General features: G+C 35.5%; 1 protein-coding gene across 16 annotated transcripts in view; it reads left to right on the top strand.

The window, feature by feature from the left end:
- Window positions 1-13,483, top strand: part of LOC120777306 (adenylate cyclase, terminal-differentiation specific) — a 36,916-nt gene extending 23,433 nt beyond the window's left edge. For 5 of the 16 annotated variants that reach the window (XM_040108534.1, XM_040108532.1, XM_040108531.1 and 2 more), the window contains exons 4-11: window positions 3,436-3,609; window positions 3,676-4,045; window positions 7,203-7,295; window positions 7,675-7,752; window positions 9,915-10,007; window positions 10,218-10,447; window positions 10,526-10,619; window positions 12,783-13,483. In XM_040108534.1, the coding sequence (XP_039964468.1) occupies window positions 3,436-3,609; window positions 3,676-4,045; window positions 7,203-7,295; window positions 7,675-7,752; window positions 9,915-10,007; window positions 10,218-10,447; window positions 10,526-10,619; window positions 12,783-12,896 (1,246 nt within the window). In that variant the 3' untranslated portion in view covers window positions 12,897-13,483. The remainder of the gene's footprint in view (window positions 1-3,435; window positions 3,610-3,675; window positions 4,046-7,202; window positions 7,296-7,674; window positions 7,753-9,914; window positions 10,008-10,217; window positions 10,448-10,525; window positions 10,620-12,782) is intronic. The other 11 variants (XM_040108537.1, XM_040108536.1, XM_040108542.1 and 8 more) reach the window with 11 other exon arrangements.
- The last annotated feature ends 5,170 nt before the right edge of the window (window positions 13,484-18,653 follow it).

Genomic DNA, 18,653 nt, shown 5'->3' with positions numbered 1-18,653 from the left:
CAGAAGTTTATGAGCACTTAAAACAAATACAGTAGAGGCCCGCTAATCCGGATCAATTAAAACCGGCCCCTATCTGGAAGATAAGGAAATCCGGATTACCAAAGACATATCAGAACTATGTATTATGAACAAATAGTTATAAATTTCTGTTTGTTTATTATAACAAATAATATACATGTTCCAAAAAAACAAAAAAAACGTAAACCAATAAAGCATAAAAGCGAATATAGTGAATAATAAACATGTGATCCAGATTAGAGAATACGGATAGAGAATGTCGGTCCGGATTACAAGGGACATAATAGAAATTTTGAGTTTTTTAACCCTGTCCGGATTACAGTGGAATCCGAATTAGGCCATGTCCGGATTAGCGGGCCTCTACTGTATGAGGTTTGAATTGTGAAAATGAAAGCTCTTCTATCGAGATAAGCTTTTGACATAAACTCTTTGGGAATATTTAGGCTCAGTTATGAGTTTTACAACTGGATGAAATACATAGTAGATTCGACCACCTAAAATAAGTGTTTTACGTAGGTCACTTGAATCACTTTTCAAAGGTACATTTGCAATCAGGAATTCGGCTATCTTTAGTAACAATTTTTTTGGTTAAGAAATAAAATTAGATATTATGACGTCTGCATATAAATTTCACCACTTTTCTTACCTTACTGCTTTAAGACATATGTTTCTGGTTAACCCATTATTCAAGCACAAGGTTGCTTCAATTCCAACAAAAAATTATAATTCGATGAACGCAGCTGCAAAAAGAAAACAAATTTTTATGTGTATATGTACTTTATACATACGTATGTGTGTGTAAAGGTAAAATAAATAATGATGACTCGTAAATTATGTACATACATAATATTATTTAGACTCCGTAGCAGGTGGGCACATTAGCTTCGCATTTTGTTTATAATTACTTATGTACATTTCTTGTTGGCTCTAACGGCACGCCACAATGGCTCGTAAGCGCCAAAGACGCTTCGTTACTCGCATCAAACCGAGAGAAGCTGCTTTGCTATGCGCCAGCTTACAGGTTAAAGCTCATTTGCTCTCTTCTATTTGCTTTCTTTTACTCCGTTGTCCAATTTTGTCTTTTTTTTTCTGCGTAAGCCTGAGGTCAGCTCAAATTGGGCAAACATGTGCTGATAATGTGATCTGGAACCGGCATGAGCGATGATATCAGCATTACAATTGTGGTTAGCTGATGTCAGAACAGAAATAGTCATGAACAAATTGATAAGAAGTGAAATAATTGTAAGAGCTTTTAAAGAATTTCACTGCAATTGTGAGTCATTAGCTGACCACTAAGTGTGGCTTTTGAAAAGAAGAAGTAAACATAATTCCAGGAAACAGAAGAACAAAGAAATTATAACTGTACATGGAAAATGACTCTTTCTGTGCTTTCTTTGTAAGAAACTGTTTTCAGAGTTGTTAAATTAATTGAGCTTGGTAAAGCGGCTTGATAAGCTACTAATTGCCGATGAGGAACGTAGATTGATGCAGCATTTTCTAATGATGTCAACCTTTATTGTGTAAAAAGAGTATAATTTGTAAAAATACTATAATTTGTTATTGAAATATAATAAAAATAAATCTTAAGAAACCTTATTATCATTTATTATCATAGAATCTGGGATCCGTTCCAGTCACCTGGCTCCTAGTGTCACTGTAAAGGACACTATAACTCTCAGTGGATCCAGCCGATTCCAAAAATTCACATATTAAGAAAATTGTGACAGCTGAATTTGGCCGTTTTGAGTTTTCCTTTTTCCTGGTATCCGTATAGCCTTCTTCGCTTAGTGCAGTCTAAAAATCATATTGCTATTCGTTTTATTTTTGTTTCTTGCTTACATTTTCTATACTAACACCTCAATTTTCTCGATTTTTTGAGAAGCCTCTAATGATTGCATGTGAAACTTGAGTGTTTGGTTTATAGCCTGGTTCAATGTATTAAACTCAATTCATCGGAACCCGAAGCACTTTACTTTCCTTCCAATTTCTTAATATTAGTGATTACCAATGTTCCAATAAAAGAGAAGTTTTTAGTTTCAAAGTTTTGTGCAAACTTTGAACATGAAAATCTCATCTTATAGTTTTTTACGAACAAAGCCTTTTTTACAAACAGCGCCGTATCTGAATCTGAAACGCTTTCAAGTATATCTTTCAGCCAAAATCTTGCTAGGCTGGAAACAATCTCATGTTTGGTCTGTTTCATGATTATTATTTCTACTTATCTCTTCATAACTCATAGTTAGCCAAGGTTTTGTCTCTCCAAGCACAGGCGAAAACCTCCATGTATGCTTTACAAACTTTAGGTTATGAAGACCAGACCGCTTTGAATATTATATACTATCCATATAAGAGATAAATTTCAAAACATCAACTGTTTACTTATTTAAAGATGAAATTACTTCAAAGAATTTATCGAATCTTAATCTGGAGACTACAAAGCACTGAGGAAATCATGATTTTGCATCAATGAGAGTAAGTCTCGCTGTCGATGGTGTAGTGATTTGAACGGAAGATGTGGAAGAACATCGGAGACCCTATGAAGTATTAATCAATTTTCAGCTTGACGAGCTGAGTCGTTTGACTAGTTCTTTAGTTTTTGAGATATCGATATTTTTCTCAAGAAGCTGTTGTCGGTAATGGAAATATCTATAGCTAAAGCATCTTTACAAGTTTACCGATCTTTGTACCGATCTATATGTTTATTATAACACATGCAAACCTATCAACGTTAAGATAAAGATATTTTCATATGCTTTTATGCTGTAAAAATGTACATGTGGTGTGGTATTATAGTTTCGTTGTAGAAGAATAAACATTTTTTCTTGTTTTAGTTTGTTTTTGTTCAATAAATTTATCAACGACTTGGAACCGGCGTAAAACTTTTTGTACCTTCCATATAGCAATTATATTTTGGGTATAAATAAAGCAGTATCTACTATGGATTTCTCGGTCTCTATTTTATGGTTATATTGACTTCGGCTATATATAGATTAGAAATATAAAGAACCAAGTTACTTTTGGGTTATTGATTAGTTTTTCAATATAGATCTTAGAATAGTTCTTGGTAACGAAATCCAAACACTTTTCGCAGTTAGGCAAATGTCAAATAAGTAGATCTCAGAAAAGTAAGGTTTAGAGAGAATATCTAAAAAATCTCTTTAAATAACAGCATAGTATCTTTATGAAATGTATCCATCTACCTGTTTTAAATAGATTGAAAGGATCTTTTATGTATTTGCTCTGAGGTCTATAGATATGATTTGATGCATACAATATGTATTGATAGCAAGATCCCAAAGCAGACGCCGAATGGAATTTTCTAATTTTACTAATTTTTTATTTAACCTTACTGTTACTATGTAGCTCATTTAGTAGAACAGAAGTGCTGATCGCTATTTCCCAACTCTCTTCCTGCAGTGTCAACAAAATAACCACATTGCAACCATTCGAAGACTGCCTAAAACTTCAGGAATTATATTTGCGTAAAAACAATATACAGGATATTAATGAAATCGCTTATCTGCAAAACTTGCCAGTACTCAAGTATTTGTGGTTGGAGGAGAATCCATGCTGTGATCGAGTGGGACCCAGGTAAGTTTCGGAGGGAGCTTTCTAATTGACAAATCTTACGGAACCCGCTTTCTCGTTGCCTTTCAGTTACCGCCAAACAGTGCTGCGCGCCTTGCCGAATCTCAAGAAGTTGGATAATGTGGAGGTGACGCAAGAGGAGCTCGATGAGGCGTTGCGCGCTGGTGGTAGCGGCAGTGGCAGCGGTGGTACACGCGAAGAGGAAGACGTCTATGAGGATAGCTATGTGCAACAACAACCACCGTCACGTTACGAACAACCGTCGCCTCCGCAGCAACAACAGCAACAACAAACGCAACAAAATCACTACCCGCCACAACGACAACAGCAACAGCAACAGCAGCAGCAGCAACAACAACAGGCGTCGCAATATCAACACCATCCGTCACCGCAACAGTATCAACAACAACAACGACGCAGTTCCAGTCCAATGAAAGAGGTAATTTTATGCTGGTGCAAGCTACGGTTGATGCCCCCTAAAGAGGCAATAATACTTGTAGCAGCACTATAGTCAACATTACATTACACTAATTCATATCGACACTTGTTGCATTCTTCTCAGTCACATTAGTCTGTGTACTTGTACTTAAATAGTAGATATTACAAATTAGTGTAGTCTGGTAACACTGGCATTCACTTTAAAATTTTTTAAATTTTTGGGAACTGAAAAATCTAGAATTTTTAAAAATCGTAATTCATGATTTTAGTGAAATAATACTTAAACATAATAGTATCTAACCAATACAGTGGTGGTCATATAAATAGAAGCACTTTTGATTTATATTATATATATTCATGCTTAATTGATTCTACGAATGTAGTTTTTGAAAAAGTAACTTGATCTCGTGGTCCGTGGAAGTTAATTTAACAACTTCTTCCTTCAATGTTTTTCCATGAAAAAATTACCCTATATTGTTATGTTCTCAATAATGTACAAAGGGTTCGAATAAAATTACTCAATCCATATTTAAGAAATAAATTCGCAAAAAAGTCTTTTTGTTTTACCTTGAAACCCTAATCCCTTCCTTAAGCCTTCACGAAAGATAAACTAGCAGATGAGCAAGCACCTTTCTAATTTTCGTTCCCTATCATTTAGAAGGACTTTTCCAGTCGGTTAGAATTATGATTTCACTAGAAAAGATGGACCAAGAGTCCAAGAAACTAAAAACTTGTAGAGACGTACATAAATATTTCAGATCCTGCTAATGAATTAGATGAATTCTCGCAGTCTTTAACGCCACTATACACTCCAAGCAGTATTATCATAAGCAGCTGTTGCTTTCGAAAAGTTTTTATATAATTTGTATAATGTTTTCCTTAGACTATAGATCTTTTACGACAGTACTCGCACCGATTGTCACAGTCATTAAAATTGCTATAAATATATACAAGTATAACTCCACTGACCAACATATTTGGAGCTGGGGTTATTTATAAAACGATTTTGCACACTTTTTGTTACAGTATATCCAAATTTTATTTGTTAAGATATCTTACATATAGACCGATATATTCATTTTAACGCCAACCGGGATTTTGAAATTTTTTAAATAGCTAAAAGGAAGCTATTGGTTTATCAATTTTCGGCATCATGATTTATAATTATTAGGAAAAGGTGCTCTCTGTTTTTCATTAATTATAAGATTGACTGATATATTGGGTAGTCGAAAAAGTCTTTTCGTATTTCTGATCAAACTTCAACTTAATTTTTTTTATATTTATAATGATCTTTAATGAACCAAATATGTAATATTTTGGTCGACCACTTTATGCTATTTTTTCGCTAGAGACATTTTTCCTTCAGTGTAAAACTTTTCTGGTTTCTCGGCGAAAAACTGTGACAAGTAATTTTCACAGACGTCTCTTGAAGCCAACGTTACTCCATTAAGGAAGTTCTGCATTTTTTTTCAGTTTTTGCCGAGTCATCAAACATAATCTTTCTGTTGATCAGTTCTGGCCGTTTTTTTCGATTGTTTGATTCAATCTCATGAGTTGTTGACAGTAAAACAAATTCTACTTAATCGTTCGACCAGGCTGGAGCAGCTTTTAGTAGATGATTCCTTTCAAATCCCACCAAACACTCAGCATAACCTATCGAGGCGTCAATCCTGACTTTAAGTACATTTGATGAGCTTCACTACGCTTTGACCATGATTTCTTCTCACATTATTGTCGTATTCGAACCACTTTTCGTCTCCTGCTACCATTCCCTTCAGAAATGGTTCGATTTCATTTAGTTTAAGCAAAGAATCACAATTAATTCGGTCCATTAAATGTTTCACATACAATTCATGTGGTACTCAAACATTGAGCTTTATTTTGTAGCCAGCCTGTTGGTTCAAAACCGTTTGGTCATGAATGCTAGGTTCCTTAGCGATGTCATGGCTGCTTATGTGACGGTCCTGGCCAATCTTTTCCATAATTTCATCGACTTTTTCCCGATCTTTCACATCGAAATTTTTTGTGTTGTGCGACACGAACTGATACAGCATCGTCTCTGTAAACTTCATAAATTTCATTGGAGGCTAGCGTGGCATTCTTCCCTTTTTCATAAAAAAATTTCAAAATATAGCGAATTTCTTCATTATTTTCACTCATTTTTGAACATCTGTAACTTTTTTCCATCATTCCCGAATTTTGTATTTTTTTGGTTAAATGAAGGTGAGATTTCAACCTTTCCAATGGAGATATACGACTGCAACGACATCTATTGGCAAAATACGAAAATATTTTTTCGACTACCCAATGTATGGAAAAAAGTCAACCAAAAGTTTCAGAATTCTTATGATAGGTACAAATATGTATATTCCACATATACGTTATAAATTCGACCCGAAGTTGGGCATAAAATTACCAGGAAGCGAATGCTCTAGGATTTTCAATAAAATATAGATTATAATTATCAATAAATTATAGATTAACCGGCATATATAATATATTAATATTAGTTTTATTTCTTAGTCATTAATTTAGCGTTTCTTTTAGAATAGTTTTATGAATATTAAAAAATTTGTAAATAATTCTGAAACTATTTAGTTCATTGACATATCGATCGTACGAAAACCATATGAGATTTTTTAGAAATCAAATCTATATATTTTTTAAGCAATAATTTGTTCGTAATAATTATATAATATTTCTAAAGGAATATGGGAAGTAGAAATTATATTATTTTTTTAATAGAATGGCATAGCAAATTTCGTAGAAACAACATTTATAGAGTAAAAAAAAAAATTCCGTTCAAAAGTACTAATTCTAATTATATGAACATCACCGTATGTATGGCTAAATGTAAATGATTTCAAATACTCGTTAAGATTTTGTTATGGAAAATAAAAATTTGTACAATTGGCTGCTTAGTTCCTTCAAAAATAGCAAAATTTGTTTATAATAGCAGTAATTCAAAATATTAAAATCCAGCAAAACGCCATTTAATCCCACTAATAATTAATAATAATTCTTATTTATGCTAACCAAATGGACTGATCAAACCGAAAAACTGAAATATTGTTTCGAAACCAAACTTAAATGCTAAAAATTAATTTAAAAAATTAACAAATAATTAATTACTAATAATTTGTAAACGGTCCCAAAAGCCCTCGACACAAAATAGTCCGGCAAATACTGAGGAAAGCGCCAGCGAGCCAAGCAAAAGCAACGAGGTCTCAAAACCGGCCTCACCCGCACAGGTATTTCGCAAACTAACGGCAATATTTTAATGTAGCTGCTTTCGTTTATAGAATTTAGCGCGATTTTTGTTTGATTGCTTAAAACTCTTATGCTTAAAAGTTTTTTCTTAAAGTATTTAATGGTATTTAGTAGTTTTTATTTGAGTTCAATAATCCGTAGTAATTTTTGAGCAAATTTTTTTTTATAAAAATAAAAATATATAAGTAAAATATATAGTCTTAAAGCTGTTGCTCTTATTAAGCAATTTCATCAATTCATTAATGTCATCTACAAAAATTTCATTAACAACACAAACTTAATATGATAACAAACTAATTATTTTTCATTTTGCAATTTATATCCTTTTTATCTACTGACACCACTACCACCAACGCACAGGAGCCAGTTGCGCATACACCCTCACCGAAATATAATTCATACACGAACGTGAATCGGTTGTCTTATCATCAGTATGATGTAAGAATTTTACGATTGCTGGAATTTTTATTATTTTTTTTGTAGAAGTTTACTAAAAGACGGAGATCTTTTGACTATGAGTACTAAGAGATGTATTGTTGGTTAGAAAGCTGCACCAAATAACGTATCTGGGATTATTTTAGGATTACAAAATCACGAATTTTCGAGTATACAGGTCAAGGTAGACCCCTAATAATGACCGAATCAAAGTTTCTGGTGGACGGTTAGTTAGGATGTTGAATAGCACTAATTATATAATGAATTTGAAGTCATGATATATATGAAGCAAAAGAAACCTACATATGTACATTAGCCTTAAAAAGTACGTGACCATCTCTATAATCCGTTTCGCTCAAATCTAGAAGGAGGCTGGGTTAGGTTATGTAAGATGGCTGATCTTTCCGTATGGTGGAGGGATTACACTTTGACTGTAATATTCAGTCTTTTGTGAAGCCAGTTGAAAAAAATCTTGTAGTTCGGTATTAGAATCGGGAAAGCGCCCTGAACTTATCCAAAATTTACGTAGAGACTTTTATTTACATATATCTTCGAGATCCGAGGTGTTTTTTGTCTTGAACCGGCAAAAGCAGGACACTCGAGGAGGTAGTGTTGAGATGATTCTACTACTGCTTAAAAGATGCAGCTGGCCTCCGATAAGTTGTTCAATTTTACGGCATAAATTCCAATCGAACAGTGTCCAGTTAGAATTCCTACAACTATTGAAAGGCGAACCTTGCTCCCTAGACCTTTTCTGATTTACCACGGGCCAGAAAAACCTTGTGACTTCACGGCTGCTAACCAACGCAAGTTGAGGTTGTCTGACGCCCAATAGCCCAATAGTAAGCCACAAGAAGCCAAAGGAGCTTCTTCCCATTCCACAGTTATTGGGACTAAAGTACTAGTACTAGTACTTTCTAGCCAGCTACTCAGCCTTACAGTTTCCTGCAATACTGCTGTGGCCTGGCACCTAAGACAGTGAAAATTGTAAAATTAGTTCATGGTAGAAGTAGGGATATTACTGAGAGATAAGGTTTCTAGACATCCCTTCACTAGTCTGGAGTGCACAGCTAGCGAACTGAAGGCTAATATTGCTGTCCTGCTATCGGAGTTAATAGTCAACACTCTGAAGGAGACTGCGCTTCGGAGCTCTAGTGCTACTTTAATGGCAGCTACTTCCGCTTGGAAGATGCTGCAGCGGTCAAGACGACTAAAGTTGGAGCTGATGAAAAGTTCCTCACAGTGTACTCCTCCAAAAATCCATTCGTAAAAAGCTCAACGCTCTTCTCCTCCAGGGGGCCCTTCTCTCTAGTTCTAGGGTAAATCTCATAGTACTTAAGTCGCTACGATACTTTTACTTTGAACTGTTTGCTAAGTACTTGATACATGATTTTTGCATGACTTCAGGTTCTACAACTATATTACGAGATTAAAGTTTTCGGCTCTGTTTTTCGTACCCAATTCTTCTATTGATATTAATATGACACATATTCAACCAACTCAGTTTCGACGCCAACATCTGTATGTAGAACTGCCGACTAAGCTGACTAAACGAGTCACGCGAATTTTGGGTTCGCACAGACACAATGTCAACAACGTCCCGTCAGCCCAAAAATATTATATTTCAAATGCTTATATAACTGTATACATACATTTCAATATACTCGTAAATCTTAAATACAGAAACCGGCGAATTCGGTGACATTACCTTATGCAAATTCGGTGTACGAGTGTGTGGCCCCAGAACAAGGTTGGGCTGGGTGTGTTCAAGGAAATGGTGAAATTTGTGCCGAATTAACACATTTCCATGGTCGTCGAAAGGTGGGTTGGGCAGAGACAAATTATGTTTGTATGTGCGCTTAGCGAAGCGGAAATGAACTCATAACTCCGCATTAGGAGTCTCGAAGTGATGCGGTCATTGTGCTCGTAGTCAAAGGATCTCAGTTTGTGTATATTCGTTTGGCACATTGCGATATATGTATATATATATTTACCGTTAACTCTTGCTTCAACTAACCGTAACTTGTTTGTTATGTAAATTTTGCACTAAAAACACCGTTACATAATCGTTACACAAACCAAAACACACAAATGTTTCCTCACCCGTCTAACCACGTGGCCTTACGAAAACTAAACTAACACATTGACTTGAATTTTGGTAACAGCAGCGCTCCCCAGGCTCGGACCAGGATAGTCCGCATGTGGGGTATCGGGAACGCGCGCCCATACCGCCTAGCATATCCACACAATCGATGAAGGTAAGTGCAAGTAATTTGAGGTTAAGGCAATACCTCACTGGGTTTCGTTGCTCTTTTAAGCTTTAAATTATTCATTTTACTGGTGAGCAATTGTTGTTGGTATTTGTATATTAACTCCTTTTATTTTCATTGTTTGTTATTGGCTTGTATTCCTATATTGCCGCTTGCTCAAATGCGTTGCTATTTGATTCTGCCTTCTTTACTTGGCAGGAATACTATCAGTCTGACCGTCCGTCCTATCCTGCCCATTATCGTCACAGCCAAACCGATCTGACCGAGTGGGAGGAGCATCAGCAGCACAATCAATTCGGCAGCACAGCTGCGCTGCATCATGTAGGTGGTCCGCGTCGTGGTGACGTCAGCGACCGTTATGCGTATCGAAATGGCAGCGCGCGCGAAAATGGTGGCGATTGGGAGGACGCGGAACGGCCGCGACCCAGGTAATGCGCTAAGTCATGGAATTTTGCTTTTGTTGTTTGTTGTGTTGTTTATATTGTTATTAATTGTTTTCGAAATAGGCGGCCCGATGGACGCTACAGCGACTCTGCCAGCACCGTCTCAACAGCTGTACTTAATCATTATTCGGGCTATCACAGACGTCCCATAAATCGGGTAAGTGTGAGTGTGATGAACACAATTTGGCGATTTAATGTGTGAGATATGTCTAAACAAAGCATCCTTCATTGAAAATAATATTTTTCTTAAAGCAATAATAAGAAGCAAATAATACACATGAGATAAATAGATGAGGTTTGCACCGCGAGCTAAGGTCTATTGTGCCCATTTTGTTTTAAAGTAAGGCAGGTTTTTACGTAATGTTGCCACTGGTCTTGGTCTTTAAACTACTTCTCAGTGTCAGCAATTTCTTTCCAGTGAATATTCCATATTGGTCTCTGGAAAAGAAAATGTCCCTAAGTTTTAAATGTCGAGAAGACGGTTGGAATATGAAGTCCAAAACATATTATTCTGTCATCGCTTTTATGTACTCGTCGTGAATCGGTTTGAGGGTTCATTCGACAGCTATTTTGCAACGCGCTTTCGCATATCCAAATATTCATGACTGATATATTCAAAATGTTCCTTTGATAACTTTAAGACTTCATTTATCATTTAAGCGTTATCCAAAATCATTTCGCGGTTCTTAGATCTTTTTGTCCGTAGCAGACACTTTTGCACTTCCTGATTTTCTGTGTCACTGTACATATGAAAAACTTCAAAATAAAGTTGTCAAGCTTCTCCATAAATCAGATATCACGTGATGTGATCTAAAGAGTAATGTAACTTTTAATTCCTCTTGCTGTAATTACTGCTGCAATGTTGTCCGCGAAGCCAATTAACTACGATTCGTCTGGCATTTCGAGTTTTAGTATAGCGTCGTAGCTGATGTTTCACAAATCTGGGCCTAGAATGGATCCTTGCGTTGCTCTTGACGTGACCGCTATCTGGAGTAATCCCTCTCTAGTTTGGTACAGCAGTTTTTTGTCATTAAGGTAGCTACGCACCACAACTCTGAGGAAGTCGCGGATTTTAAAGTTTTTTTCGAGTTCGTCGATCATATCCACCCTTCTAGCGCTGTTGAAGCCATTTCGGACATCTAAAGTCGTCAGCAAGACTACTCTTTTATAGATCTTGGAGTTCCTCTGCCGGGTCTAAAGCAGTGTTGTCTAGGGGAAAGTCGTCCACTTCGTCGATAGCCGCTTCGAGTCCGGGTTTACGTAGTGTTTCATACGGCTTTCCTGCTGATTGCAAGTTGAGATCTCCTTTTCCCTTACTGATTAGCACCAGCCATTACTTTTTCCAGAGTTCAGGGAATATTCTGCATTCGAGGCAAGCATTGTACACATTCAGTAGTAATGGGGGTCGCTCTGCAGCGATTTTTTTCTGGATTTCTGCTGCGATCTCGCGCGGGTGGGTAATTTGTTGGCCTTGAGCTTACCAGTGTCTAATTGCAGCTCTTCTAGAGTAAACTGTCCCCAGGAGTTTTTGTTAATATCCTCGCGTAGTTCCTCCCATTTCTTCTTTTTGCTATCGTGGATGGCGTGCTTCAGCTCTTTTAATAGGATAATTTTTGTTGGTTAGGTTAAAAGACCGATGCTGTTCCTATCGCCAAAAGCGTTTTCATCTGGACATTATGGAACGCTGGTTCATCGTCGCAGAAGTTTCGAGGAAGCACTTTCAGCACATCACAAATTTTCTCAGGCGGCGAATATCAGTTTCGGTTATTATCCATGGTTGGCTTTACAAAAGCCGGATAGTTAAAAAAAAGTGAAACTTTTTGATGATATTGCTAAGTGAAAATATGAATCTAAGTTTCTTTTCTAATCAAAAGAACGTATGCAGTTGCTGGTACTGTGTGTTTCGTAGAACCTTTGAGGTGTGTGGAAAGCAAAGGTGTTTAAGATGAATAAGACATGTTTGCGTAGTATAAAAATCAGTTATTCGGCATATAGGATAATGTATAGGATAGTCCATTCATTATAGTAAGTTCACCTCGGAATTCGATATACCCATTTATATATCTGTAAATACTTGTATATGTAGGAATACCCTACCATATGTAGGTTTTGAGACAACTTTAGGGTGTCAATATACAAGTATTTACAGACGAATAAATGGGTATATCGAATTCCGAGATTCTTACCTAATTTAAGCTTAAATGACTGGACTAAGGATATATTAATGTTCATAAAGAAAATGCTGCATTGTAGTGCTAACTCAAGACATGTCTATAAATACTTTCAAAAAGGCTAATCTCCTATATTTTCAAACTTTCAGAGTTCCAATTTGTTATCAGCAACGCTGTGTCTCGTCAAGGAGCTTGACTACCCGAGTCTGGAGGTGGTGGAGCATGCAGTGCGCTGTCGCATCGATGAGCTCTCCGCCGATTGATGATGAACGCGCCGCATGCCATCCTACTGAGGGTTGCGGCGGCCACAATGAAGCGCCCCACTAAACACTTGCCAGTGGAACTTCGAAAAAAAACAACAACAAAGCAAAAATGAAAAACAAAAATAAAAGAACTGTATACTATGGACCAACAAGTTGGCGACCGAAAAGCGATAAATGAGACAAGGGCGATGGACTGTAAATACTCACGACCTGATGGTGGGCATGACACCACAAATTGGCCACGAATATTAAACTAATTTAACTACTATCTTGCGATTAACTAAAATTAAGCAATTTTACCAGAATTTTTGGTTTGACCATTTTTTGTTTTTGTTAAACGGTATTTAACTCGTACATAAATGCAATGTAATTAAAGAAATTTGTTGATTTCTAACAAAATTAGTATTTATAGTCGAAACAGCTGACTTTTTTGAAAAATTAAGGTGCAATGATGGAGTTGTTGGAATTGTTGAGCGAAAGCGCTAAGAAATTCGCTGCCGAAATTTATGTACAATAACGGTAAAATGCAAACGAAATAAGGTTTTAGCATGAAAACTGCAGCAAGTGAGAATAAAAATAGAAAGAAATTGCAGTTGAAACAGACTTGCCAATCAAACACACAGACATATATACAAATAAACTTAAATAGCATACAAATAAATGACTTTTATATAAATTTAAATTTTATTTTAAATTAAAATAATAGAAAAATTGCCAATGGAATTCAACGAACTTTTGAAAACCAACAAAAAACAAATGAAAAAAAAAAACAAAAATGCAAAAAATTACATAGTTACACATGTCTGTATGTATGTTAACGCATGTGTAATAGTAAATACATATGTATAAAAGGGCGTTTGCTAAAAATTTAATAAAAAAACAGAAATTGTTTGTATTTTGATATTATACAATTTAAGCAAAAATATTTACATACATATAATCAAGAAGAAGCATTTTTCGAGACGAAAAAATAACAAGTAAAAAGAAAATAAATAAAATAGTTAATATATAAAATATTGAATATATATACATATGTATATGCATGAGTTGCATTAATTTATTATACGTTGCTTAAAAGTGCTTAGTATACAAAAGACATATGCGTAAACGCTTTGCTGTATTTTATTGTACTTAAACAAATTGTTATTGAACACGCACACATCACAAATATGAAGAAACGTATAATCCCGACTTTCTTTGAGTTTTACGAAACCTCATTGTTATGCTTTGTCATGAAGAAGTCTTTTCGTCACATTTCGTTTTGTTTTTTTCACAAAAGACATTACTAAATTTTAACAAAAAATTTAATTTTAAAAAGTATTTACTTTAATGTAACGCTTATGACCTCTTGCTAACGTCCTTTTTATGTTTAGATATATAACTGAGAAGATTTTTTGTAAACTAACGGCTTCCGAAGAGATGTGAAAACGTAAACAAGTAATAAAAAAAATTATTAACATAAAAAGGTGTTTTATTCTACATATTGATAAATCTACAAAAACTCAGTTGCAGCTCTACCGAAGCTATAACAACCTTCATAAGTGCAATAAAAAAGAAGAAGTACATTTCTTATCGCATAAAAGGGTATAAAAAGATCTCTTTCTTAATATTGTTCAGTCAGTTTGTAAGGCAGCTATATGCTATTGTAGTGCGATCTAAAAAGTTTACACAATTTCGTTTCAAATAAAAACATTTTCCATAAATGGACTCGATTTTGGTCCTTCACTTTCTATGCCAGCCATATGCTATATCGGCGGTACCGACAAATGAGCAGCTTTTTGTAGAGAAAAAGATTTGTGAAAAAGTTCAGGCCGGTCTCTCAAAAACTGAGGGGATATACAGACAGACAGATATTTACCCTATATGACGGGTGATCCAACTAGAGTTACTTTTTTGAAAAGCCTTTTTTCTTCAGATCATGCGTGAGTCGTGGCAAGCTGTCTTACTATTTTTGTTCAGTATTTTTTGGCATTTTATCATTGATAGCCTTACGTGTGAACAACGTTTATAAGTCGTTCAACTTTAATGCGAAAATTCACGTTCTGTAAAGAAAGTGTTTCGCGCGCTTCGCTCAACTTATGGTCAACATAATCGGAGTACTCAGCGTACTATTCGCAACACCATCACCCATCTTGAGAACCAACATTGATTATTGGATAATATTCGACCGAATAAACCACGTCCAACACGCAGTGAAGATCCAGCTATAACTGAGAGTGTACACGAAGACCTTGGAGAGTCGATTCGGTGCCATTCGCAGCAACTCGGACTGACGTAAGGAGCGACTTGGCGATTTTTACGTCGAGAGCTTAAATTGAAAGTGTAGAATATAAGGCTTGTGCAAGAACTGAAGCCGCTCGACCTGCCCAATTGATATTATATCGCTCTAAAGTTCCAGAATGAACCCACGTTTTCGAGTCAAGTTTTCAAATCATTTCAGATAAAAATTCCTTGAAAGTATTTAATAACATTGATAACATCAGCCTTTGTTGCTAAACATATGCTCCATTTTTATTAAATTGGTGGTGTTTTGGTAACTATTGGCTGCGGTACCTTGAACATCTCTTGTAAAAATAGTTGGGTTTGTGCTGTTGCTCTGCAAGAACATGGTTCTTTAAGCGAATATTTTTTGCTGCTTAAGACCTATCATTAGAAAAGAAATTTGTTCAATAATATTCCAGTGACTATAGAATGAAGGGTACATTAGGGATAGACTGGCTGAGAGATGAGATACGGTCGTTAGATCATTAGAATTTATTTGACCTTAGGTTATCTCCGTTTAGTTCTCCATGATCACAACACTTTGTGCGTATTTTAGTTTTTAAGAATCTCACCAATCTGTACGTTTTCTTGGAAATTTACCAGATGTTTTTTCCTTCTTGTTTCCTTCCTTCAATTTTCTTGAGATTTTTCATTATCAAGCCTCTAGAGAAATTGCATCCATTAAATTACTAGGCTGTACCATTTACTTCATATATTACGGAGAGCTTGGCGCCGTCTACGTCTCTATTGTTGTCGTTTCACACCAAAAGATTCGCTTCACGCGTTTTGTTTCATTTGACACACCTTGTATATCACATTGAATCACCTTATATATCGCATTAATTCACCTAAAAAGGTTCGATTATTGACTAATTTTTATAGCCAAAAAATTATAGGATGCGAAATATTATAGTAGTTGAAATGTCGGTATAATTTGCTTCAATTCTAAATTTCATATAGACAAATTTTTTAATATGCTGGTAACTCAAAGCCAACGGTCCATTAATATTAACTTATTAGCCTATTGATCATTATTTTGAAAATATTTGAAGTTTTACCTCTGCTGGAGGAGAAACAACTCATTCTGGTTGGCTTCGGAAAGCTTCATGGCACAATTGAGCAATGTCACCGAGTATAACATTTTATAATGATGCTTGTAAAGTATAAATACAGCTCTGCAGTTTCCCTTGCCAAGCACTTGACAAAGTCTGATACCTAGGCCTACTATTGAAGTTATATACCTATTACCCCTTTGCTAAGGTCAGTTGTCGCATGTGAGATCCATACGTGTTGTACACCATCAAGGCAGCGTTTTTGCGGCTGTTATCTATGTACATTCTCTACACGGTGGAGCTCTCAGTTACCAACACTAACCCCACAACTACAACAACCTATGCGGATAACTAGTCCAGACCGTGTGGTTTACAGCCTCAGGCAATACTATGTCCACAAGTGACAAGCACAAGCGCAAAATGCAATTGACAAGACGAGTACATGGAGATACTACGTTAAAATTAATAGAATCGAAATTAAGGTTTTCACAACTGTACCGGTTTAATTATGGTTAAGATCTCACCTTAGTCTAAAGAACAAGGCGTTCGCGTTTGAGACATCCTTTTACGGCTGTCTATGGCTAACTTCGAACGCATCACTTCTTCGTAAATCACAAAACACTTCGAGTATCTTTTTGTCGGATATACTATATACTCTGTCGCAAAAGAAACAGAACTTTTTAAATATAACTGTTTCTGGTGGCGCCACCTATTGGTGAGTATATGAAATAAAATGTTTGATCTCTTGTTGACATTTCGTAAAAATTTTAAGACAATTGGATAACTACAATCGATGTTATCGATCAAAAAGTGACAGCAGCTTTTGGTCATCGGTCGTAAAATGCAAAGAGCAAATATTAAATTTTGTTTTAAACTTGGGAAAACGTTTACTGAAACATTTCAAATGATGAAAAAAGTTTATGGTGATCAGTGCCTATACCGTAGTAATGTGCATGAGTGGTTTAAGCGATTCCAAGAAGGTCGTGAGGACCTCTGTGACGATTAGAAGTCGGTCGTCTTCAGAAGTCACAAATAAAGACAATGCTGATTTGTTTTTACGATTCTGAGGGTATTGTACACCGAGAGTTCGTCCCAACTGGCCAAACGATTAGTGCTGTGTTTTACCTTGGTGTTATGAAGCGTCTTTTGTCACGCATTCGTCGTGCTCAACCACAATACCGTGAGGCAGGGTCCTGGCGCCTGTTGCACGATAGTGCGCCGTGTCATCGGTCGACGCTTGTCACTGATTTTTTGACAAAATACTCCATATTAACCATTAATCACTCACCCCACTCACCTGATCTGGCACCCTGTGATTTTTACCTATTTGGAAAACTTCATTTGCCCATGAAGCTATCCAAAAGGCGACGTCCGATATTGTCAAGAGCATTCCGAAAAATGACCTTAAACACTCATTTGAAATGCTAATTGACCGGGCTAAACGCTGTATCGAAGCACAAGGAAACTACTTTAAATAAAAAAATATAACTTTTGAAAAATATTAACTTTTTGTTTTTTTTTTTTAACAGTCCTGTTTCTTTTGCGACAGACCTTGTACATATACTATAAATAAAGGAAAAAATTTATAATTTTATTACTGGTGCAAGTTGCTGAGAATTAGTCCGATCGAACTACAACCAAGAGTAGTTTTCATAGTACGCCATTTCGAATCCTATAGCATTCTCGGAGTGAGAAGTGCCATGATCTTTTTGTGACCAGGGTTAATACGGCAAAGAGGAAATTTGGATACCAATTTTCTTTATATAATTTACAAGGCAATTATGAGCTGTACTTTGTGCTTGCCTACCGACAATTACAAAAGTGTTGGATCACTAAAGCTTCTTCTTTCTTCCTTTATCAGCAGTCCCATATATGTATTTCATTCCCGTAGCGTTAGAATTTTTTCCCAGTGTTTATGATATCAAAATAGGGTAGAATTTCTTCACATTATATACTTGAATTATTAGATAGAAACTAATTTAACCTCTAATTTAGTAATGAAAACAAAAGATTTTTTAGTTTTCGTTAAATCGTTTATGTATATTTATTATAATTAATTTGTTTTTATTTTTCAATGGGATTTATGCATGATGTATGTATGTGCCTTCATAGATTTATGTATGTATGTATATGTGGAACTAGAACACGCATATACACATACATCTACGGTACTATAGGTGTGTAGATGGCGTTAATATTTTACATATGCCCTTATACATATTCACTTTAGAGACAACTAAGTAGTAGAATCTTTGGTTTTGTTTATAGATTTTTATTATTTCTAATATTTAGACTTTCAAATACAATAAGTACAGAAACAATAAAATGCAATCTAATTTGGTCTTGTCGATACATTAAATATGTATGTATATTATTTTCATTTCATTTGAGTTTTGGTCACACTTACATATAACCGATTTATGATGCTTTTTTCTTTTATATA

This window comes from Bactrocera tryoni, chromosome 5, assembly GCF_016617805.1.
Source record: "Bactrocera tryoni isolate S06 chromosome 5, CSIRO_BtryS06_freeze2, whole genome shotgun sequence".
In the NCBI taxonomy this organism is placed as follows: domain Eukaryota; kingdom Metazoa; phylum Arthropoda; class Insecta; order Diptera; family Tephritidae; genus Bactrocera; species Bactrocera tryoni.
Note: the sequence above shows the minus strand (reverse complement) of the source record. Positions and strands in the feature narration are given on the sequence as shown.